At 30.8% G+C, this 27,690-nt stretch overlaps 1 protein-coding gene across 1 annotated transcript in view; it reads left to right on the forward strand.

Annotated features, from left to right (window-relative positions):
• Positions 1 to 27,690, forward strand: part of LOC100749279 (probable muscarinic acetylcholine receptor gar-1) — a 55,465-nt gene that overhangs the window by 11,370 nt on the left and 16,405 nt on the right. The window contains exon 3 of the mRNA XM_033318635.1: positions 2,616 to 2,796. Coding sequence (XP_033174526.1) covers positions 2,699 to 2,796 — 98 coding nt within the window. The 5' untranslated portion in view covers positions 2,616 to 2,698. The remainder of the gene's footprint in view (positions 1 to 2,615; positions 2,797 to 27,690) is intronic.

Consider the following 27,690-nt stretch of genomic DNA (forward strand, 5'->3'; position numbering starts at 1 on the left):
CAACTGAATGTAATAAGATGGATGAATGGTTAATTATTTCAAAATAGCAGGTAGTACTAATACAGAGAACGGAAAATAGAATTCGATTTTGAATGCACTTCTTGTGTGAGTCTAAACTAGGCCGCAGTGCAGTAGAAGCTTCTCGCAGTATTACCACTGCTTTTGGAGAAAATGAGTATACTTCGTGAATGAACAATTCGACGTTGCTTCGGGAAATGTCATGTTAACGATAAAGATCTGTAAAATGAACTCCATAGTAGTTGTCCCAAAAGTGTAATTATAAAAACAGTGTCATATACAAATTAAAATTGTAACTGAATATGGCAAAATATGGCTAAATTAAATCTTCATTCCAAAAAAATTATTATTAATATTTTGTAATTCATAACAGGTTTTATACAGCATTTTTTCTGAAAATTAAAAAAGCAGTGAACACAAAGGAATATGGTATAGAATCGCAAGAAACAAAAAATATTCGAAATAATACTGTGAGCCATTTTAATAGTTGTATATATTATAAATGTAAATATTTTAAATAAAATATGCAACAATCTCCTATAGATTTCTTTAGCTTAATATCCTCAGGGAGGAAGAAGAGTTGTTCCTGACTGATTTTAATTTGACTTGCTCGACCACTGGTTCGCGGTTTATGACTTTATATCATTAAGCTACATATTCCCCGAAATTTCCGACTTGTCAGGCTCTTCTCACTTTCCGTAGCCGAGGTCTTCTCCCCGTTCCATTTTCATTATCTCTCGTCCGTTTCACATCGGCTGCACACAGAGGCACGACATGTACCACGAAAACTCGTTTGACCCTGCGCCCAAACACCGCAGTTACGATCTGCAAGGATGAGAAGAAAAAATATTTGTATCGTTCACTCGCATCCGGACGAACGTGACGTGTGCACAGATAAGACGTGCGGTTAGATTCTGGTCTACGATATTTCTGCTGTTTGACTAGTGCAAAATGAAGCATGGAATATTGAGGGTTGAAAGATGAGGGAACGAGGGATAAGAAAATATATGCTCCTTTAAAAAATGTTACCGAAAAAAACCTTTAAGGAAATAACGCGATATGATAGAATTCTAGTCACAATAGAATTACCCGATCTGATACAGACAAACGCGCTGCGATATATCTGCGATTTTTATACATCCAAAAAAAAAAAAAAAAAAGAGAGACATGAATATTAAGGGCGAAAGTAAAGCGTAATAAAATTAAATTGGATTGTTAGTTGAGAATTTTTATATGAAAAATCTGTAAAAATCAAATGTTTTATGAGAAAAGCAAGTTTTAATACATTTAATAGTCATTGCACATATCTTCTTGTACATTTACTTTTATTTGTTTTCATCACAAGCAACCAATATTGTAATCTGAAAATAGGCAGTATTACTATAATAATACAATGTACATACCAGAGCTAATTTATGTGTATATAGTCAAGTTAGAGCGAAAACAGGAAAGCAAAAATTTTGTTAAAATGCGATGTATTGGAAGGAGTACTTACGAGATCGCACTGAATAAAAGTGGCCGAAGTAATTTATGTTATTTTTCTATGTATTATAATTTCGTGTTCAAGTATAATTCAGAATGTTATGCTGTGCAATACGTTTTTTTTTTAATGAATGGCAGCAAATTACGAAGGTCAAGTGAATCAAATACACAATCGTTGCGTGTTGCATGAAATTCGGTTTATTCTATTGCGAAAAGAAAACAATTGCATGATGTAGGGCTGTTTGTAAAAACTCTTTTTTCTTAATATATTCTAGTATACTAATTCTTTGTTTATTAACGTAACTTACGTATCTGTGTTTTGTACAATATTTTCTGAAGTATATTCTAATATTTTCTATCACTGTAACATTTTTTCATACGGAGGAATTAAAGTAATTCACAGTTTACGTACAAACGTTGGAATCTTTCTAAAAATTGTTACCTTAATTTACTCTTTCTTCTTGCAATATGGGATCCAAATTTTATGCCTTTGGTAAATTGTTAAGTCGAACAACCTTCAATTCTCAAACATCTCTTTCGACATAAATGAATATCAATTTAAACGAAGATCAATAACAAAGGGATCTCAACAACATTCGTAAATGAATTCACTTCAATTGGGTGTCCTTATCTGGTTTATATACTAGCTCTTGGAGACAAGCCGTCGGTGAAAGAGGTATTTCTCTCTAGTATTTGACAAGATTCCAATTAGCATGACCTATTACAGTACTATTCATAATCGTTCCATCATTTTGTCATCAAGCACATTATATTTTACTATGTGATATTAAGATACGATTTGTAATATGTAAATATGTAAATATGTAAGAAACACGTGTTTTCAGTAGTATAGATAAAGAATAAATCAAACCATTTAAACTTTGAAATAATGCTTTATCTTTATTTGCTATCCTTCGCAAATTGTATGTACCTTCTATTCATATTTGCAGTTACAAATATTCTTTATCTGTATTTTAATATCAAAGGATCGAAAATCTTTACTCTCTCGCAAATCATTATTATTAAACTGAAAATCTAAGTCCCATACTCGGGTGAAATTATTTAAATTTGAAAATGTAATAGATTACTACAAGAACGAATTATGTTCTTTTCAGAATGCGGAGGAGATGATTGGATATTAAGGTGAAGGTGTCAGTGGTTCTGGAAGTTACTGCCACCGTAATTTTTGCCTAGTGAAATGGAGATAAATGGAACAGACAGCAGCCTAAACGGCACTGAAGCTAATCGCACTACTTCTCCAGTCTTCATTATCAGCACGCGTTATATGACACAATGGTGAGTATATTTATACCTTTACAGCATATACATATGATTCTTAACTGGTGATGTATTAGAAATACGTAAAGTTGTTAGTAAGATTCTGTAATATTTCCATGAAAATATATAAATCTAACCTTATAATTTTTAACGTAATCCAAGTCTATTAAGACATTTATGGTCATGTATTACTTGAGAGCGAAATCAATGAGAGAGAATTAATCCATTAATAGTTGAATAGAATTTCGAATTAATCGCGATCAATTGGAAAGTCGACCTCATCGTGGCTTCAAAATCTTTCCTCCTAAGATATCAGACAAAATAGAAAAGAGATAGGGGCAAACTTTAGGAAACCGATACATCAAACACTGAACTTAGATACTTAACTTGTCAATGTGCACGAAAGGTTTTCAGTTAATAAAGAAATGACAATATGTATAAGATTAAAAACATAGGACGTGGAAAAGATATTCCATGCATCAATGTTTGTTTGAAAATACAATTATACGTAGAATGACTAACATTTAAATACATTTACTTAATATTAATATTGAAAACATTTAATAGTTTTTGTTATTTCGAAGATGAAACTAACAAAGATCAGATGGAATTCTAAAAAGCTGCTCTTTTAAACCTCAGATTTCTTTTCAAACGTTACATTGTAACTACTTACAGAATTCTGTACATACACAAAGTGAAAAGATGTTATTTATAATATGTTATGGAAGGGATTAACTATGAAAAGTTGAAGAACATTTTTAACTTTCTAGTGAAGATTTAAATACCGTTTACCTGCAAAAATTTCAGAAAAAGGTAAAAAATAAATTATGAACAAACTCAAGTGTATTTTGTTTTTCATTTGTGCAAATATTACGGTCTTTTTTTTATTTCCATTGATAAGTATCAAAACATGGACTATCGTGAAAATCAACACGCTCAGGTGACAATCACAATCATAATTCATAATACTCAAACAATGTCGATCGTCACAAATAAATTGTAACAAATTTTCATCTTGAAAACTAGAAAAAACTGAGAAAACCCTCTCTGCTCATTTAAAATTTCGCTTCAATCTGTAAGCTAATATACACAATGATTCGTAAGTTTTCTAGAAATATGATACAAATTTCAAGACATGTATGTATGGTTTTCAAAATTTTGACAATATCCTAAGTCTTAAATCCTTTGACAGTATTATAAATCAAAGAGATTTCCTTAACATAAAATAGCTATCTACATTTTCGTTTCTCGCGATAACAACAATAATATTCTAGGCATGAAGAGAACATTTACTAATATTATAATCAGCTGCAAAGTGAAACTTCTTGCATCAAGTACTACCGATGTGTATTTATGGAATAATCACCTTCGGTGAATTACTTCGCTCACTAGTAAGTATTCAGGCTGTGCTTGGTACACGCGAAATTTTCGAACTGTTTCGCTTAAGGATATGAAGTTACGAAGCAATTTAGCAAGAGGTACGGGGCATTTATAAATCCGCTCTGTAATGGGTAGGAAAGAAATGTTGACCTACATTTTCCTTAACATTAAGCCATACGATTATAATACTTCACCAAACACTTTGTCGATTAAAAAATGGATCTGGATGCTCTATTTATCAGTGCTTATATGTATCAATTTTATTAAATTCAGTTTGATAATAATAAATATATCACGAATTACTTCCTTCTTCAAATAATAACTTGTAACTTTTCTAGAAATATGATAAGAATAAAAAAATTCAAGATAAGTCCGTATGGTTTGCAAGTTGATCTAATAATTCAATGTTGTTTGTATTTTTAATATATCAATCGTTTAAAATCTTCAACTTCTTTAATCATTTTTTAAAGACAAATAAAACAAATTTATTGTTTCAATATTACACGAAAGTTCTTCTCACAACACTCACACTCTTTCTGATTATCGAAACAAAGGACACGAGATTGAGACATAAAAATTCAAAGATCTCATTTAAAATTAATTACAAACTTTAAATTCTTAATTCTCCAAGAAAATATTGAAATGCAGAATATCGTGACCTCTCTAAGCTAATACACAACTTTAATTATTAACCAGACTTTTACTTTTACTGTGAAATACGTTTTTCCGCCGTTGTGTTACAGACAGAATGATTGACAGAATGATGACGGAATACAATTGCATGTAACAGTTTTATATTCACACGATTTTGCATTCTACGTTCGCCTGGTTCGAACGGATGGTTTTTCGAATTTCAAGTGGCCGCGTTGGTCGTAATCTATCGGTCGTTGTTTCCACAAATGCTCATTATTGAAGAGTAATGGCATCATGTGGTTTCTCTCGTGCAGCCGATATTGGTTGTCTGCGGGCATGCTTAGGAAACACCAAGGTTGGAGGAAATGAACTTTCGCGGCGGACCAAAAGGAAGACAAAAATTTCTTGAGGGACTTGTTCCTTTTCGAGACACCATTGTTCTTCTGGTTGTGTTTAATGAGTACTGCTGTGTATGCGGTAAATGGGTATTCGTTTGTGTCTTGTAGCTGTTAAAAGACGTCTAGAACTGGAGATGCATCTTTTTTGATATGAAAGTAATATATCTCGGAAAATGCGTACCTCTCCTAATAGCATTATGCATTTCGAAATAAGAACGAATGAAATATACATTTTTATTGTCAATTAATTTAATTTTATAGCCTTTGCTCTTGTAAATGTTAATGACTATTTGACAATTTAATTCGCGGAAATTTTAATGATTATGAAATAACTGTTATCTGAATCTATCATAAAATAATTGTTCGAATAAAACAATTAGTCATAAAATTGCTCATATTTTTTTTTAGTAAAAATCATAGTTATGCGAGAACAGAAAAATTTGTTGGCAGATAATTGCCCAAGATAAAGTGATATTTTAGAAACAAAATTTAGATTGAATGCGCGTATGAGTTATTCAAATGTATCAATTTTTAACTATAACATACATTGTTGAGTAATCTCGACTACGTTTTTGAAAGATAGCCCATATGCAATTAAAACTACGATACTTGACATTAAATATCAGTAATAGCGTTATAACGGCATTATATTATTTTTCGCAAATAAAAGATACGATTGATACTTTAAAAAATCTCTTCGCCGTAATTGATTTTGTTTCAACTTTCAATTACCTGTCTTAATAAATGTAAAATTTCGCTTCAATCTCATTTATTACTACTAAAAACATTATGTAATGATTGTGTACCTCTAACTCTATCACCTTACCATAGAATAATTAGGTTACAGGCAATTTATTTAAAACCTACTCTCTACCATTTTTTTACGACATGAAACAATATTCCTCGATTAAATTGACCAAAAGAATAAATATCATAAAGCATGTAAATATAATTATTGTGAAAGCGTCGTTTCAAAAACTAAATATGCATCAAACTGAATAATTACATTCATGTTACGAATATTATTAAGCTAAGCTTATTATTATCGATAGGCATCAGGTTGTGCGAAGTAAAATATAAAATAATAACTCTTCTTTCTTCTGTATTTTTAAAAAATTTATAATGATACTATAGAACAAGCTTGAATATCAAAATTTTCGTATAAATATTAATACATACAGGGTGAGCAAGTTTAAAATTTTGCACCAGAGATTCGCTTTGTCAGTTGGCTGTGGTCTGATACGACACATATACGGGTGAATTGCAAACAGATACCTACAACGAACGTTCGTTTCAAAGGACGGCCTCTGCGTTTTCCGATAATGCAAGCGGTGTACCTGTGAAAGGCAATTACTATCGAGAACAATTTCTTTTAAAGGGGATGCCTGGCCAGAATATTTTCTCCTCGTTTTTTCCTCTTTTCTAATAAATAATCGATACTAAGCAAGGAATAGAAATAGTATAGCTTTCAAAGTTACACGTGTAAAACTATTTTCTTCTTTTATTAATCTATATAACGTATATAATTATAACGAAGGAATTTCAAATTTATATGGTCACATATAATATATTTACTATATGTTGCCACGTTTGAACGAATGAATACTATTTTTAATCAGCCTTTTATTCCCTTGACCGAGATAGCTTAAACATATCGGAACTTTTCTGCAGCGAATATTTCAAATGAAAGATTGTATTTCAGTTAATATGAGCGACTAAGCGAAATTGTATCCGACGAACTTCAGGGAAATTGTATCGCAGCGCTTGTATTGCTGCTACAACTTATTGTACGTGTACAATACGGTTATAATGTTTTCGTTTACTTTTTGCACGTAATCAAGGGGAAAAATACGTTGGGCAGTAAAAGTGTTTCGTACCGAATGAAATTCTCCTTCTTCCTTTCTTATTCTATAGTCTGTTGAATTACAATGTTTCAGATTGGGGAAACTTTCTAACGGAATGCAGATTTAATTTTTGATTTTTCAGGGACGCTGTATTTTTCTTTAAACACCGTAAAAGTTGTTAATATGTATATTTTGCTGGAACGTTCCAAGTGATTTGGAATTATGTAATACTGTACAAAATTTTTCATCGATTGCGATAGAACAATAGATTGAATGAGATTTTCATGCGATATCATTCAAGCACAACAGTAACAATTAATGCGTAGTCTCCGTGGGAATTCCCTAAATGCGGATTATTATTACATAATACCATAATACCGCACGCTTAATATTTCCAATACAAAGCGAAGATCCAACTATTGTAATATTACAATATTGCACCATATCGACAGCTTTAATAAAATTAGATTTATAATACGTAATTTTTCTTTCTTCTGGCGACACTCCTTTTAATTTCTCTTCAAGATATCTATTTCTATTCAATACGTTTAACGTAAACTCGAGCGAGGCTCAAATTTCTTAATAAACCTATCTTTATTTGTAATTAATTAACTACAAAAATAACTAATTTAATTGTTACAATATTAAAGGCCCGTATGAGAATTTTCGTGGAACTGTTATGTAATTTTTAAATCATCATCCGTTGTTTGAACATGCCCGCACGTACCAGCGAAATATTTATCTGAGGCTATCGATTTAAAAAACATATACGTACATCGTTTCATTTTAACAATTAAAATATGAACTATCAATTACGAATCGAGTATTACACACGATAGATTATAAACAAGTTTTAGTTAAAATATAAAATATCGCAGTACAGAAACTGTTCTCACGTTATATGAATTAAAAAGAAAGATCTATAGAATTATATGTTATAGTCGTTATAGTAATTCACGATTTGCGTTTGAAGTACTATTTAATTTTCAGTAACAAATGTAATTTGAGCAATCAGCGGTTTTAATAAATCCTTTCTCATTCGCAACTAATTTTATCTGGATTATTTCTTGAAATTATCTATTATATGCGGCAAGATCAATGAAACACGTATTCCACTCCAATTAATCTTGTAATACAACCTGCTAAATTTCATTCTTATTAAAGTGTATAGAAAAAAATAGAATTTCCTATAATCACATGCACTAGAATATAAAATGATAACTCGTCCTTTTCGTACATCTACTGCATTCTTAAGTTTTCTTATTGCACCCTTAATTCGGGTACGATAAAAATGTCTTTACAATTTTGTTATATTCACTGAAAAACATTTTATAGAATAAGGAGATCAGAAAATAACAAAGTTCCTATTTCGAAGAACGCCATTATTAACTTATCTGATTGACCATATCAAATATGCGAATTCACGCTTGTATACGGCTATTTCTCGATTCTTTTAGTCTATAATTTCGATCTGCTTGTATTTCAAGCATCAACTGCTTTTGAATACTGTGTTATTAGCAACAAATCAACTGTTTGCATGATCCTTAAAGGTATATGACTTAATCTCAATATACGAATGTTTTACGAGCGTTTGAGGCATGCTGAGGTTAACGGTACGAGACTTATTGGCTACTTTTATTGAAAATTAATTTGTAATATCACTAAAATTATTTGAGAAAGAAAGATAAGATGACTAAAAATCAGGCGTCAATTTAGATAGTATTTTAAGAAATATTACCAGTTATTCAAGACAAAGAACAGGAAAATTAGCGTTTCAAATGAAAGTAATGTTGTAGCATTGTAAGCAGAATTGTTTGTCACTTGACTTAAATAGAAATAGTAAAGAGAATGAACAAACAGGTAGTTCGTGACTTAAGAGATACAGAGAAATCTTAGCCACCTTGTTTCTTCAGAGAAACAGACAGGATCTACTTTCGAAACGTATCCTTACTTGCGACGAAAAGTCGATCTTGGTTCAATGATTCGATAAAGAATATGCAAATCACATGCCAAATTCGCCGGTTCATCTACAAAAGATAATAATGCCTACTCCTTGTCTACAGAGCTTACTGATTACCTCTTCTTACGACCTAGGACTATTATTAGAGCGCAATCATATTATAAACGATTATATAAAATATGTGTGGAGATAGTAAGAATAAAATAATTTGTTATTGTAGAACAAGTGAAAACATTAATCCTTATGAACGATAGCGAAAGATTCCTGGGAATAAAGTACAAAATTTTATTATATTGTCTTTGTGTAATATCTAGATAATTATTTGAAGAATTATAAAAGCAACATTCGAAGAATCTTTTAGTTCTAGAACAGAACATTTTTATCAATCTGAAATAATAAAACTAGTTAATCACTGGCGAAAGGAATATGGAATATCATATGGAAACTATCTTAGTTACATATACATATTGCTTTGAAGAAATTATCCGTATATGTGTGTGTTATAAAAGTTTTGTTCCAGGAAACGACATTTCATACGCATGAACCCCGTCTAATTAAAAGCATCACATATCAGTATCACAATACGCATGTAGAAATCACACTTCTTTTAATTCGCAATATTTATATAAACTAATTATATGCTTGTTAAACAAAATTTATCAGACTGCACCAGTTTGTAATATTGACATTCGTAGAATATTCTTTATGTCTCTCTATTGATTCAGACAAACAATCTTTCTCAAATGTGCTCTGTACATCACTAAAATTATGTATTGCTCTGTTACCATAATTTGGAAACGAAACAGTGTCTGCTACAAACTTGACTTCGAGTTTTGTTTTCCAACTTCGATAAAGGTATAATTCAATATTACAAACGAGCAAGAATTCAGAGCTAGCTTTGATGAGAAAGAAATGTTTCAAGAACGAGTAGAGCAATGGGAAAAGTAGGCGTGACAGTGAGCTGGCATCGAACAAAACTAATCTGGGGCAAATTGCACCCTTGACCTAGCCACGTTAATTCGCGTATCCCGTAGAGCTGAGGTTATATGAACGAACTGGTGAGTTTCGGTTGATGGGGCCAGTTGTTTGAGTGCGTGGGTACATGCTTGTGCTGGCGTAGTAATTTCGTAAAAAGAAGAATCCATGTCGTGCAACAGAAACGAAACACGCGAACTACGCTCAACTCCTGATCGACCGATCGGACACGCGATACTGTCGAAAAATTTCAAATATTTGCGTGAGTCTATCGATAAAATGGTCAAATAAATGTGTATCTAGCGTATTTGATAAGAATTTACGATATTGATTTATGTCATATCAAAGAGTTACAGAAATTAATTTTTCGAAACATTTTCTTTAGATTATTGGTGACTATTCGCAAGAATAAGCATTTAATTTTATGCTACTTTTTATTTTATTATAGAATTATACACAAATAAAATGTGTCGAATGTATAAAATGCTTCCAATATTGGAATATCCTCATTATTATAGTAGGATAATAGGTATTCTAATATTAACGTCCGGTAACGTACTGAATTGTAATTCAATTGATTGTTGAATTGTAATTAAACGTAAATCCTATACATTAATATATGTAGTCACAACGTAAGAAACTGAAATGTATAATTAATTAAAAATTGATTTCCATATACGATTGGAATATTAATTGGAAAAACAGTGTAAATAGAATACACATGGAATCGAGTATTCCTCTTCGGATTTGTTGATTAAAACAATGTTCGTTTGTTAATGCCGATACGGTTTCATAAAAAAATTTAAATTAAGTTTTATTATAAAAAGATTAAAATATTAATTTTAATAACGACGCCAGTGACAGTAATTATTAGATAGTAATTTTGCATATTTGATAATTCATAAAATCATAATGTTAAGTTCTTAATATTTTTATATGTAAACGCAATGAACACTTTTTTTTAAAGAATTTAAAGATACAATTACGTATTAAGAAAATTAATACCCTAGTTTTTAAAAAGTAGAAAAGGGTAATAAAAATAAAAGTACGATTTCTAAGTAGCTATGCCTCAAGTAATTTGATACTACAAAGATTTGAGGGACCCTTGTTCAAGTCCAGGTCAAATACAGGGTAATGATAATGTCCTCGCCTTTTGGTATTGAAATCCTTTTTCAATAAAACTCTAAACTAATAGGGTAGACCAAGTCCTTTCATTCTTATCATATACAAAAGGCGCTCTTGAATACGGGTATTCGAACATTACCATCTTTTACAGATAACATTATTTGGTAGCGCTGCGTCATTTCTTTCACGACTTATTGAAATACGATAAAACCAAATACGTGTCCTTTGATGTGTATCATTTTCTGTTATCGTGAAAATGGGCTTCTGAACTTCCTTCTGAGTTTTATCTTTAATATTTACAATATGAATATGCATATGCGCGCATGCTACATTGACAGGAATTTTTTGTAACGAAAGTTTTACAAATCTTAGATAATTTATATATAGAACTAAATCGCGGATAATATTTAATTGAAAAAAGTACTAAGGTTTATCTAAATTTAACGTATTACTATCGATAAAATATTAGAACTATATAAAGTTACTATCTTGAAAATATTTTATTCAATAAATTTATTATTGAATATACAAAATTTACTTATATTTATATTTATATAAATATAAGTAAATATAATTTTTTATATTAAGAATAACTAGTTTCTTTTGAAATAAAACTGTAAAAAAATTTGTTGTTACATAAAAAGGTTTACTTTGCCAATCGTAGAAAATATTTGTTGAATATTTATTAATAGTCGTGCAATATTTGTTTCTTTCTCACAGATAGAAGAACTTTTATCTATCATATATAAACATAATATAAACACAGTTTATACATCTATATAGTATATTTACTACACTGTACAGTACATATTCTTATGCTTGAAGGCCGTGTTTCGGCACGCTCGTTTTCTAGAACGTATTTAGCGAAACATCTTTTTTATCGCTGTACGAGAGCTCCATTATGCTAGATCGTCAGATTTTCGTGCCCATTTCCCACCTCTTACATACTAATTCTCTCTTCAAACATTTTTTTTATAAGTCGGCTATCAGCAGTTTTTTCTATCTTTATCGACTATTTCATTATTCAGAAATATTTCAGTCTTTAATGATCTGACGAAATAACTCGACCTACATTTGAATTTGGATTATAAAAATAAATTTCTAATTGATGCGTTATACGGTGTGAGGACTATACTGACAACACTAAACACGCAAAAAATTTTGTTGCGTATCAATAATCGAACAAAATCGATGAATTTCACTTTCCTCCACAAAACTCGAAAAAAAAGGATGAAAACTATCAGAATTAAGATTTTCAAACATACATGTTTTATTAAAGACATACAAGGTTGAAATATATAATATGCTAAACCTTAATGCGTTTATTTATCGTTCATAGAATCGTCGTTCTAGTCGTCACGAACTTGGAAAAATCTTTGCAATTCCAATGATCTGCATATCATCTGCATGCGACTAGCGACATGTAAGGTATAATATGATTTTCCTATTACTGAATGTGTGTTTCTCATGAAACTCGTTTCACCTTCCTTTGCGTAATTAAACTTCGTATGACAGAATACAAGAGAACTTCCAGTGTACGTACAAGCCACTGCAAAGTTATAAAAATTTGAATAATGGTTTACAAAATCTAACAAACTAAATATAGTAGCAGAAGGGAAGCAATCAATTTCTCAACTCCAAAAATTAAAATTTTAAACCTGATCTACCCTTTTGTTTCGTATTTTTCGTTGATCTCGTGCATTGAAGTACGCTGACCTATAAAAAGGATTATAAGGTTTAAATTATATTGGATATTTACATTTCGGTAATAAAATAAATATTTTAATCAAGAATAAATAATGTTTTATAAATCTGAGTTCAGAGTTATAAAATTTAAATGCATGTAGCATTTAGACGATAGTTTTTCATCAGGGGTTAAATTCATTAAAGTGTGATTATTCTGTTATTTGAGGATCGATTATCCAAATACGGCGTAATCTTTGCCCAATTTTATGAAATTATAATGAAATTTGATCTATATAACATTATACGAATTTCTGTCATCGACATCATTGTTCTTATACATTTTGGCAATATATTTTTTAATTGAATAGATAAAATCGATAAGATTTAACTCATTTTCCTTATTATAGTATTGCAATACTATAGGTTGCGAAATTAACATTGGAATTATAATTTTCAAAAATATATTCCAAATCTTCAGCTCTCAGTTATTTCCATCAATCAATAACTCCATTTCTTCGATCTGTTATATTTTGATTTTAAATCCACTAACACTTCAGCTTTCTTATTTCCTAACCACTCATGCATGACATAGTTTTACGCCTAAAACGGTCTTGAAGTTTTCATTGTTGATGTTTCAAATCAAGTCAGAGTCCCTGCAGCAATTCTTTTTAGAGTACCAGCGGTTGGCATTTAAAAGAATTCTGCAATATTGCAGTAACGACACGTTTAAACAATAAATGTTCCGCGAGACCGTCAACTGACAAGCCTGGCTCATTTCTCAATTGAGTATCGAGAAGAACGAAGGGATGGAGGTTAAAAAATGGAGCTGATGAAGCGGCGTAAACAGAACCATCAGCTATTTGACTCGCGAGCCTGTTCAAAAATTGAAACGCGGCCTGTAGTGTTTGAATGAATTGTGCTCGGCTGTCCAACGAGAGGAATCTGCCATTGTTCAGGTTGCATTTGCTCATGTGAATTCTGTTTTACGTTCGGCAACAATGCATATACTCAGGATCAAACATACAGCAGAATCATTTAGTTTACACGATATCAAAGCCACTGTGCGTTATTACGGCGTGTTAATCAGTTGCAACCACGGTTATACCATGGATGCGAAAGGGCGGAAGTGGATACAACGGTGGTTGTTTATTATATTTTAATTACTTCTACACGGTTGGATCGCATACTGTTTTCATTCTTTTTAATCTGACGTTAAAACGCGTTGACCGATTTGCGATGTTCGATTCAATATGGTTTAAGCGACTGAAATAATGCGTCGGAAAAGTAAAACGGGAACGTGGACGTTCTTCAAACAGTGATAGCGTTATGCTTTTGTTCTTTTACATATGAGCAATGTTCTATACGGCATGTTCTCGTACGGCTTCGCGTTGTTCATTTCAGGCACCGAATTATTACAAAAATATGAAATAATTGAAGAGTTAATATAATATACGTAATTTATATATTAATTTTATTGACGCTAAAATTGGCTATAATTTTGTATGTAGTAGATATATTTTTTATATTTTTGAAATGGTCAGTGAGCAACGAATTTTATTTCGGATCGAACATAATTTGTGACGCTATGGATAATTAATAAAAGGTAATAGGATAATTAATAAAAAATTGTGGGTAATAACTCTGTCTTGTATATAATAAAGTATGTACAGTAGTTTACGTGAGTATGAAACTAATGAAAATTAAGGATTTCTTAATTAAATATTTTCCACTCTTAAACAGAATATCCTCAAGCATGTGGAAAATACGCACATTGGAGAATATGCATTTATCTATCTGATGATTTCAGTAGAATTTTAGTTGAGTACTTCATCAAAAAAGAGAATTCGATCAATTATACGAATAAGAGCAATAAACGTATATTTTCCCGTACAAAGGAATTAAAAAGTGATAAGCAAATACACATATACGTCAGCAATGAACTTTTTCCTATTTTGGTTTGAATTATATTCATCGTTAAACTGTATACTTTTTTATTAAATTGAGAATGAACAGATAAACATGTCTTCTGAAAGAATAAAACAATATTGAAATACAATTTCAGTTGTATATTCATTACAAAACGTTTTTCATCAATATCGGAAATAAAAAAAGAATGAAATTTCAAAATAAAGGTTGTTTATATTGCTAAATTTTTAAAAACTATTTTTATAAAAATTCCATTTCAATAAATATTCGATATCATTTTAAAAATGCGTAGTTATAAGGTTTCAATATAAAGTAATATCTATATTTTATTTATATATACATAAAATATGAAACTTGTACACACCCGTTTAATATAAAATATTATTTTTATATGAATAGTATTACATAGAAGAAAGAGTCAGAATAATTCCATTGCATTGTATGGATGTATATGTACGTTGCACATGCATATGACGAAGATAAAGCGAAGAAAAATAAGCACAGCACTGGAAACTGTGGTAGGCACATTGTGATGACATGGAGGATATTGATTTTCGAATTTTCATTGCGCCGTACAGAGAATAAAGGCAAAAATGCATTTTCTATGTTGAACCGAAGCGTATTGCTTTCAAATTGCGTACTCCAGTTGAGGTTCTCAGCACATGTGTTCGTATATATGCACGTATGCGCATACATTGTAAATATTTAATTTAACCACGATACGGGAAAAGCTCTATACATCAATTTTCTTACGTTGAACACGAAATATGATTTATGAAAAAGCAAAAATTTATACATATATACCTCTTTGCTCCACATAATACAGCAATTAAGATTGAAGTAAATCTTTATCTTTAATTATGTACTCTAAATATTTTAAATATTTAGTACATTTAGTACAATATCAACAAAGGAGATTATTTACACGAATCTGCACTTGAGAGCCAAATTAATTCTAGTCCTCCTTTCTTGTTAATTAAGTTATACATATATATTATAAATGGTAATAAGTTAATAAATAAGTAAATCATCATGCTGTCTTAGCAGAATGTACTAACAGAATAATGGAGATTCGCGTTACCATCAAGTTGGAAGATATTTAGTGAAATTAATTACTTTAAGTAGAATGCTCCCTTAGAGTCAGACATATGCACATTCTATATCAACCATTTAGTAATTTTATTCAACTTCATTCTGTTTAATATTTTGTATTCAACTTGAAACAGCTAATTTTTCTGTGCTCACTGAAAACTGTTTGTTATTATTTTATTTAAAACAAAATAAAACATACATACGTAACGTAAAAACCTTTACCTTCACTCAAATTGACCTAAGTTCTCTGTAACAAGAAACAAAATAATTTTCGATATATATTGAAATTGTATTTATATACAAATACATGTAGTTCCTGTACGCTATTAACTTAATGAAGATGGATAAGATTAATTAAAATTAAAAAGATTTTTTATCTACATTACGACATGAAGCAAAGTGTGAACGACCATGCACACATACCGAAAGATTATCTTGTACGTTACATAATTAATTATAGAATGTATGTTTTTGCATTTGCTTTAATCTATCAAAAGCAACGAGAGCCAATGAAAGGAATGATCGTCCATAACGAAAGTAAGTTAATTAATTAATCTAAAAGAATATGAAAATTGAAGATAAAGATTGTTATTCCAACGTAAAGTATAGACTATGCATACTCTGAATCTTCTTTTCAGAGAAATTGACGAAATTCAATGACAGTGATGAGGTCAAGAAGCTGCTGAGCTTAGCAAGTTTCACAGTGCACACAATATGCATATACCTACGTATAATATATTCAGGTCCGAATAGAAAATCAAATGTTCGAAGAGTTTGCAAACTCTCTAGAACTCGTCACTAAGAATTTTGAAGAAAATACATTTCAGTGGATTCAAATACGCAGCAGGTTACCAGGGTTTATAGGAAACTATGAAAGGACAAAGATGATCCTCAGAATGATGTCTCGAGATAATAGAAGTGATAGGGGGAAAGTAAAAGAGAGAAATGACATGGTGCTAAACCTTAGACCGAGGAAAATAAAATTCTGCCGTGATTAGATTAAATGATATGGTTGTCTGATTTGAGACTAATTATGAATGTAGGATATTTGCACATTATAGAAATACGTTCTATAAATGTTACAACATACTCACAATCAAGTAATTTAAAAATTTCGTCAAAATAACTTCCGTAAAGTAAAAATACACGTAATTCACCGATGATAAGGGAAAATATGACAATTTTGATTTTTATCGGCGAATGACACATTTAACGTTTAAAATTATTGCTTTCATTTGAAATGATCAGTCATATGAGATTGGGAATATCGCTTTCTACTTTTCCCTTTGATTCTCTCTTGATGTTGTGTCATCTCTTTCCGTGTGGTAGAAAATATGGAAAATACACAGATATCGTACACCAATTAAGTAATTACGAAAAGACCTATTTTGGAAGAATTTATCTTCTCTATAAAATATTATAAAATCTTTATTCCATAATATTGAGTATAAAAATATATAATATTTAATTCTTTCTCTATTGTCACAATTCCCATATTTTCCGAAATGGCCAGGAAATAAATATATTCTAACAAAAATTAATATATAAAATCATTCTTCTTTAAATATAATAACAGTGTAATAAATAATTGATCATAGATATTGTAACTGAAATTTTATTCTCTGATTAAACCTAGATGTTTGCCAAAATATTTCTTACCGCGCGCTATTGACTTTTATTCATCATTAAATCATTTCGGCTCACAAAGGACTGCATTCAGACTGTCAGCAATATCATTTGTCTCCTCAACTACAGGTTGAGTGTGACATTAGCATAATAGGTATAATAGATAGCATAGGTATAATAGGTATAATTTTAGGCAACGAATAACATCCCCTATCCTATTTATATTAGATCTCTTCTACGCAAAATCTTTAATTATGTTGTGTACAACAATAAATACAGACAGATACACAACATTCATGATATACGTATTCCATTAAGAGAACTAACATATTAGGAAGATCAATCATGTCGACTAGTTGGAATCTATGCCTAGAGAAGACTATTCCTAGATCGTTTTCTTCTGATTTTATCCCGATCAAGTTCCAGAAATGCGTGCCTCTTCATGTCGTGTCAACGATGATAAATCAACTTGAATTTCGGTCCTATAGCTGTCAGGGGGATACAATCAAGACATGAAAGCGAATCAATCTTTTCAGGTAAAGCGCTAGATAACTGACGATATTGCCTCGAATGCTTTTTATCGACTATATCTTCACGACCTAAATCATACAATATTGTCTGTAACTACTTTAGTACGTACTTGTTTCAGTGAAATTGCATATTTATCGATTTCATAGAAAATTCAAATTAACGTATTGCGAGTCTAGCTTTTCACTTCAACGTTAAAAGGTTCTAATTTATCGTTGTTTTCCAAGAAACCATTATAAAACACTTTATTTACTTCATGTTAATGTCTGTTTTGAACTTTTTGTCGTACAAAGTTAAACATCTGTTGTCTAATACATCAAGAGTATCATTAGTTCCTGATATTTTGTGAATTTTCCTGCTTTTATCGCAAGCCAGGAAGTTTTTGAAATAATTAAAGCACCTCGGAGATAAGTGTGAAATTACTCTAAATAGATTTGTTTCAAATTGTTCACATAGATAATGAGTGTCTAATTTTACTGGTGAACATTCTGTTGCAAGGACACATTCTGTTACAAAAACTTCATTGCAAGTTTAGGTTTTAATTATCATATTGTTTGTAATATCGAGTAAATAGGAAACAATTTCCTATAATGTATATCGAATGTTTAATTGAATATGTATATTGAATCATTAAAGCATGAATTTACAATATGCGAAAGAAAATTATGAATTGGACATTCTAATGAAAGTCCGTAATTTGTGTTATCATATAATGAGTTGAATCAAGGTACGTATTTATATTTTGAAAGCTCTTCAATATTTATATGGGAGTATATATTGTTAAAATGTAAAATTTCTGTTTCTCAGAACGACATAACGACATAAAACGAAATAAAGGGCAACAATGGCTAGATTTACAATAAAAACGTGAAACTCTCTGAGGCTCGGGATTCATTTTTTTTTGTCCCTTTTTTGTTTCTTCTCTTTTTTTTTGTTCTGCATTCTCTATCATTCGTATTGCCCACTTAGCTTCTGTTTATTTTCTGTGAGTTGGAAATCCGAGTGCTTAACGGTATGTAACATTAGCTATCTTCTTTTGTAAAAAATATCCGTACAGAAAACTAGATACCTTTCACATTTTCCTTTCTGTTCCTCCTTGTAATCACATGTAATACAATACTGACCGTTAGATGATCGAGAAATAATTGTCGAGTAAACTGAAATTAAAAGTAGCAGAAATAGCAGTAGTAGCAATAGATACGAAATTGGAATAAAAAATTGAAACTCATGTAAGATGATTAATGATGAAATATTCAGAACGATGTTTACCAATACATACACTTTTGTAAACCATAAGTGGAAGAATGCTCGGAAATAATTAACAATTGCCATTGATAGTAACATCACACAATAAAGCTTTAAAAATCAATCATTAATGATTATTGGCTAATAAAACTGAAATTAGTCTTTTATAATAATTCAGCTTTATGTTCATTTCGATCTGGCAGAATCTCAACATTTCTAGGTATATCCGACAGAACTGTCAAATGGCGATGACACGTTGATGTAAAATGAATAAAGACACCACACCGTCGTCGCGTAATTACTGGAAATTGATACGCATACTCATATGTATGACGTATAGGGGAGCAATGATGTATATACATAGATCATTTCAGCTAAGCGATGACAACATAATGTTCCCTATCAGCAATGTCTATACACGTCACTTAATTATGAGCCAGTCTTTGTCTTTTCATGAAACAGAGATGGAGGCAGACGAATAGTGAGTGAAAGAGAGAGAGAGGGAGTGAGAGAGAGAGAGAGTGAGAGAGAGAGAGAGAGAGAGAGAAGGTTAGGGTGGAGAGATGGCATTAAGCGTAACTTGATTGCTATATATCAAGAGATTCCAGAAACTACTGATTAGTATACGATTAGAAACAAAATAAGCGAATAGGTAGTGGATGTAGGTATCAACAAAGTTCTAGGTATCAAACTAGTATTCGCACTATATACTATATCTATATCACTATATCACTATAATACATAGATTATTTAGTAAATAATCGAAATTAATACTCGCATCTTTGTATAAATAGGCCGTATTTATTGACACTTTGTTAATAGCTATTTCTACTGTCCAGCCACTTATTTTTGTCCCCAACTGTATATGTTCAGCTCATAAAATTATATAAAACCAGAGTCATGAAAAATCTATGTATTTCTCGTTTTTGCAATTTCCTGTGCGTAATATGTACACTAATTAAACGAACGTGTAACCAATTTTCACGCTGAACTGTGATCCGTATGTCTAGAATCAGAAATACGTTACTATATTAAGTATTATCAACTATTAAATCACCAGGAAATTGGATTTCCTTGCTGGCATAAGAATCAGTTGATGTGACGTTGATTATATTTGTATAAAATAGTTGTTTAGAATTGAGTTTACAATTAAATGAACACCGACGCTCAAAGCTTTAGGATTAAAAGAAAGAAAAAGAGATACTTGGATTTTTTGATGGAAAAAATATGATCGTATATGTTTAAAATTTTATATTAATTAAATTAGATACGACCCAGAGAATAAAATAAATCAATTGATGTTTAATTCAATAGCGATTGAAGATAAATTATGAAGAACACGATCAGTTTGAAAGTCGAGTTTTGGATTATGACTTCTGCTTTAAGGGGAGGATATAGCAATACAGCTTTTGTTCTAGGATAAAACTTCAAATCCACAGATTGGTCCATAAAAAACGTTAAAAACTATTCGCTGGCTTGTTCCTGAGAGACTTCTAAATTTATGGCACATTTATTCATTACCCAATTAAGCGAGGAAAAGCGAGAATCATAGGGCGATAAATATTCATTTCTATTATATTATGACGATATCTTCTACTTACGATGAATAGACGCTAATTTCTTTCAATCAAAAATTTATTAATGTACGAGAAGAAGAATTAGTAATATATAATTCGAAATGCTTTATTATTTCTTCTTCATACTATATATTATAATATTTATGCATTACATTATAACAATTTTCATAATGAAATTAATGAAAGCTTCAATGTAAAATGATATCTATATAATCTACAGTTTTATAATTTAAGATAAATAGTAATCAAATAAGATTTCCTTTCTGCAGATAATAAGATAAGATTTTTAAAGAAATTATATATTACAAGATGCTATCGCGAACGAATACCAGGAAAATTGTATTTATATAAATTTATTACCAAATAAACGACAAAAATACGTCTTCATTGCATTTACTCGTTCAGAATTTAGGAATTTTAGTCATGGTGAGTGTTATACGCTTTAGGATCGACTAGATAAATAAAGGACACTATTACCAGAGTAATAGACTAGTGATAAGAACTTTAATACCCTAGTATTAAGAGTCGTGAAAGCTTGTAAAGGGTGGATAACAGGCAAAACAGGAGATTGAAGTACATGCAAAGTACGTAGACAATAAGAAATGTTATGTTTTTAAATGTACCAAGGGTATTTACGTTCAGCCTTGGGCCAATTTTTAACGCGTAAGGATAATTTAAAGTCACGCACATAGTTATCTCATTACTCAGTGTGCTGATCAATTGAAACGGAATTAACTTCAACTTACACACACAAACAAGATTTATACATTTTAACTCAATCCTTATGACAGAAGGAAAGGGTCAGTAAAGAAAAGAGCTCACAAAAGTTGAAGAACTCACAAAAGTAACTAATTTTTTACTCCTAATATTATAGTGGAAATTTATTTGCAAATAAGAAGTATTGTAGTGTATCACAACACATACGTACAAAATTTTTAATTATCGTTACTCTGGAAATTCTAAAATCATTTTGTTTTTTCTTGTCAATTAGCCTCACAATTTATATATCGTTAATTGTTCTTTATTTTCATGTAATAAATATGATTTAAGTCCTAGCAATATTATAGAACTACTTTTATGTAACTGCCTTGATATGTAACCTTAATAATCAATCGAGTGACAACAGCACAAAAAATATAATTTATCTCCACAACGAACCGCCAAATTCTAATTTGTGTAAGATATATAGTTTCATTCCACAACAAATACAAACTCGAACTCCATAAAATTTATGATATATTGAAATTTATTAGGAAATAAAAAGCAATTCATAAAATAATATAATGAACAATTATCTATTTACTCATCATTAACAATTTACGAAAAATCTTCCAAGCTCTCAATCAAAAAAAAAATCTAAAAAAATACACATTCTTCTTCATACACATTTAATAATCTTCAAAAACAAAGAAGTGCTAAAAATTTTAGTTCTCTCGATCGCAGAAATCCATTTTACAATATAATATACACATTTATACATATAATATATGTATAATATACACAGATATATACATATATGTATATATACATATTCTACATTCAATTCATTGAATTGAACTACGCCACAGTTTGTATTTCTTGTAAAAGGAAAGGAGAGTTCTATACATGATGAAATCAGAAATTAATCGTACGCTAGAGAAGATAGAAGAGATACCTCTATCTTGAAACATCATTGAACAGTGATCATGTGACACGGATAACTCGACATAGGTTGGCTACTGATGATAACATTGGCGGGTGTTTCCTCCCGACTTTCCGCCGAGGGTCTCGTCTCGGTTGTTGGATGATTTCAGTGTCACGCCGTGGGCGATCGTATGCCAGCATAGTTATTAAACGCGTTCGTTCAATTCCCCCGAGCGATCAAGCTTCCCCTCCGTGGAGTTTGCTACATCACTTCCATCAGCATGCCATCGTAACACTGATATTTATGGAACACGCCTGCCCTCCGTCCAAGTGTAAATCCGATTTGATCTCTACCTATATTAAGCTTCCAACAAGCCCTTGAATCGGTATAGAAGAAAATCGGCCTACAATATCGTCAACACCTCTGTTTTTGACAACACGTCTTCTAGAAATTCTCCATGGTACTATGGTTTTGCATTAGTCACGGTGTATCGACGTTTTGATCGATTCTTTCGTGAATTCAGAATGGCTAGAGCAAACGATGGAAGCTTACTTTGAATGAAATTTACAGCTTCTACGTTGGTGAACAAATCACTGATAGCGATCGTGTAATGAATAAAACTAATTGGCGGTTTTTTATAATTAACACAATGGAATTCTCTTGCACATTACCGAAGCAATAGTTTGGATACTTTAAAATTGACGAACGAATTTAAAATTAGCAAATTTGAACGAAGTGTATTTATTAAAATTATTGGATGTGTATACGAAGGAATTGATTGTTATTAGATGTACGGTTAAAATAATGAAAATATACAAAAGCAAGTTACTGCGATGTTTCGTATAATTTATACGAATTTGAAGAGTCAAGGTTTTAATTAAATTTATTTCCAGCTTGTGTTTTTCATTACAACGGGACAAAACATGAGAAGTAGATGCAATAATTAAAAACATGAGAAATGCAAATTTATATTATAAATTACTGTTACATATCAAGGTTTGTGGCCGGGATCGCGGTGATACCTTAAAATTTGTAATATAACGAAACTGTTTGTTGCTTAGTGGCAACAGTAGAAAGTTTCTTACTAAACCCAGAGGAACCTGGAAAGAAGTTGCCGAATTCTTGACAAGTGATAAACGCAGCCTTAGCGCCAATCCTTCTAACCGCAGCTACGTCCAATCTCGGCAAAATTTCTGCCAACTTCGACTTTCATCTCTAGACTTCTGCACGCCGAATTTCATTTGCACAGAGAATGGAACTAAAATCAACACAAAACAAGGGCAAAGTCGAAAGGAAATTAAACGGAAGATGTAGCTTCGTAAATTGCTAAAAACTTGACTCACTATTCATTCTTAATATACACATTTCTTGCTAATGGATATTAAATTTAAAGTATTCTACAAACACTTGAAGAGGATTATTTTCGCTATTTAATTATTTTTGAGATAAACTGGCGAAAAGTAATATAGAAAAGATCGTAATTGTTCGTAATTGTAAAATATTATTAAATTTTTTTATATTATTCCGAAATAAATGTACATACATATAACAATACGTGTATTTCTGAAGATATTTTCGCGCTATGTCTATTTGTATTTTATTTCAATGTGTAATATTCTATATAATTTTTTTTCTGTGTAACATTAAACATTAATGGAAAGTGAAATTTTTCTACGTTTTACTCCAATTTTAGCAATATTTCTGCGAATTACATGATGTTGAAATAAGAAATTACCAATTCAAGGCACGAATATACATGGTATATATGTATATGTAGAACATATTCCCCTACATATTGTAGTTTCTACTCATCCTCACTCGCTCTCATTTTCTTTTATTTTTGCCGTTGGCAAGCTACGACCAAGCCGGTAAAATTCAACTGATGATGAAAATGGTAGAGTTTTCAGATACAAACAGCAACAGTCTCTAAGAGCATATTTTGTTAGTAAATAATTCGATATAAATCCCCGAGCTAAGAATCTCCGGAAATGTGTACATACCCGTTAAATGATCAGATTTCTAAATCAAACTCAAAGACTGGAGAAGAGATATAAATCCTTTGATTATGACATTTTAATCCTCTTAAGTCACAGTATAGATCTTTTAAAGGTAAAAGATCTAATACTTCTCGCCCTGAGGATTTTTATGATGTAATCAACCAGTAAATCTAGCTCAATTCCATGGTGTATTGATACTTTTTAAAATGTAGGATTTCGTTTTGAAGAGATAAAGATAAATAAAGATAGATTGGTTTATATCGTAGTTTCCTTACTTTATTTTTTATTTATAAAAACAATACGAAGAATGATTTTCCACAATATCAGTATCACTGAAATAGCGCCAATAAATTATCAAAATTAGAAGAAGACGGTAGGATTGAAACAACATATTTATGACTATAAAATATAAAAAAAAAATTGAGCTTGAGGATTAAACTTATCCATGAACGAAATGTTTCGTGTACTGATTTTATCCATCAGGGGTTGCGTGAGATATCTCCTAATTCGAAGTTGTTTATTTGACGCTTTGGAGTGTCCTAATATTAATTCTCAGTACTATATGTAGTCCTTGTTTAATGAAGTGTACTAAAATCGATTACGGGACAATATACATACGTATACAGAGGCCTAATACTATTTTACATCATAATAGATATCCATGTAGACGTTGATGTAGAGAGATGTAGATAGTTACAAAGGTACATTATATTGATCAAAATTTACATAGCTATAGGTTTATACATACAATTAAGAAATTATGCATGTAATATTTTATACATCCTATTGACATTACGATATTTCATTTTATTGTAATATTCGTTTAAGTAAAAATGAAAGTATTGTTTAAATAGAAAAATCGTCGTCTGATTCATAGAACAGATATTTTACCCCGGAGGAAATTTTTACTATTAAGGAGAGAAATCAGGCGAAAAACGATCAACCTGTTTAAGATCGTGCCGCTTTCCTGTACAAATGCCTACCACTTAACAAAACGTTCTGTAATAAATAAGAAGAACGAGCAATGTAAAGAAACAAAATATCCTTGTTACTGTTGCAATCTAGTACCATTATGTTCTAAAATATTTGATGGAAAAGCAGAATGAAATGAAAAATGTATTATATTTATCTTATTAATCATACACAGTCGCGTAGATTCAACATCAAAGAAACTTTAAATGAAATGTTAAAAATATTTCCTCTCATAAGAGAATAATTCGATATTCTATAACAAAATCTAATTTCCTGTAGCGTATTCCTCCCTTCATATTATCAGTACAATAATTATAATACATCTATAACATCAGTATAATTGATGTAAAGATAAAAACCAATTAAAAAATATATCTTCATAGAAAGATAAATTATTTATAAAGTGAAAGGAAGGTATCGAGTATGAATTTCCTGAAAAGGATAAAAGAATGAAACAAAAAAGGAGACGCACATACCAATATTGCATTCGACAATATAATATCGTCGATAGTAAAATTCCTTAACGCTAATATCTATCCATTGACTAAAATGAGAAAACGTGATTTGATTCATGTACGACATAAGTTTCTACGCCTACCGATCCGAACTTCCCGGAAAGACTTTTTTGCGATAACGGCCTATTTCTCTGAAGGGGTGTATCGCGGAATTTAAGGAAACGATGTCACGGGAAGCTGTGTACCACCGAAGAAGAAACAGCGGAGCTGATATCACCCCTGCAGCTATGGGTTATGTATTTCGTGCATGGCGAGACAGGGAAGAAGCACCTTTTCAAAGATTGCATCCAGTTGCGAAAGAAGAAAATAAAAATAAGGTTTCCCTTGAGGGGGTCGTGAGGAAGTATTGTGAAATGGGGATGGTGTGATGTAACAATTCGTCATGGTTTTCCCAAGTCCTTTGGTAAATCACTGCCATCTCGCTGAACAGGTACACTGTTCTGTCACACTACCCAGATATATTGAATCATAATATTATGTGTCATAATATAATGGAGCTGATTATTCAATAGATAAGTAAATCCTTACTTGTTAATAAATATACATATACGAAAAAGTTTTAAGTCCTTTTAAGTTAAAAAATAATAAATAATTCACACTTTAATAGAACATAAATGTGATACTTTTTGCAGATTTGAATTTAAGATTTAGCGAATTGTATCTTTGCCTAAATAGAAAAAATATAGTTAAGAGAGGATCAATTTTTATCGAGCGTTATCTTATATCTTGTGCGAGATATTACTAGATTTTTTATGGCTTAACAGCACGATGCACGCCTCGATTTTCCGACAACAATCGATTTTCCATAACCACTTGAGGAGACCGTAAATTGAACCTTCGACATTGAGAACGTCTCGAATCCTATAAATCTCATAAATTTTTAGCTTACATCATTTCATTCCTGTAGATGTGAAAATGCAAGTAACCTCGATCTTTTATTGAAAAAGAAGTTTTTTGAGAATTCTTCATATTTTAGTCTTTTGTTGGCTAAGTAAAAGGTTAAAAAATCCTAATAATTATTAGTTATATCGTAACAATATAAAATCAATTTTATATTTAACTGTGTCTATAAAAGTAGAAATTTTAAGAACGTCGAACGTATGTAATATTTCTGATTAACAATTCGGAACGTTTAAGCTACAATTATCGTACTGTTCGTGTCTTTTATTGCCTCCTAATATACGGAGGATATAAAAATTTTAAAACATTTTTTATAACAATGGCGAGCCATCTGCTAACATTCTGGGATTCGTTCGTATTCATCAACTCCTACAGTTTAAGCTCGGTTTCATGCAAATAATACTCGTGTAGGCCGTCATCTCTCCTAGTAATCCTAGTTTGTTCTAGTTTTTCAGTACCACTGGTGAGTAGCAACAATTAACATTGAAGATACTGAAGAATATAGATATTGCAAAATCATTTTCAAATCATCTTTAAAGCGTTATGTAGAAATGAAGAAGTAATCTAATTAAAACGATGGAAAATATTTTAGTATCGTAATAGTGATTATAATTTTTAGAGGGTTAATTTCTTACGTGATACGAGTATATTAAAGACAAAATGTGTTAAATCATAAAAATATAATCTCAATTAATTTCTGACTTTTTCACATATATCCCATTGTTTCTTCTACCATTAGTTTTTCGGATTATTACTTCCTCCTCTTAAATTAGATGCGTTTAATACGAAATTATTCATTGTCATCTGATTTTCAATTAATTAAGCGTCGATCACGACGATTCATTTTACAATTAAGATCGAGTAATGTGAAAATCATTCTCGAATCAAATCAAAACAATGAACGAAAAG

The sequence above is a fragment of the Bombus impatiens genome, unplaced genomic scaffold (assembly GCF_000188095.3).
Source record: "Bombus impatiens unplaced genomic scaffold, BIMP_2.2 scf_0102, whole genome shotgun sequence".
Lineage (NCBI taxonomy): Eukaryota > Metazoa > Arthropoda > Insecta > Hymenoptera > Apidae > Bombus > Bombus impatiens.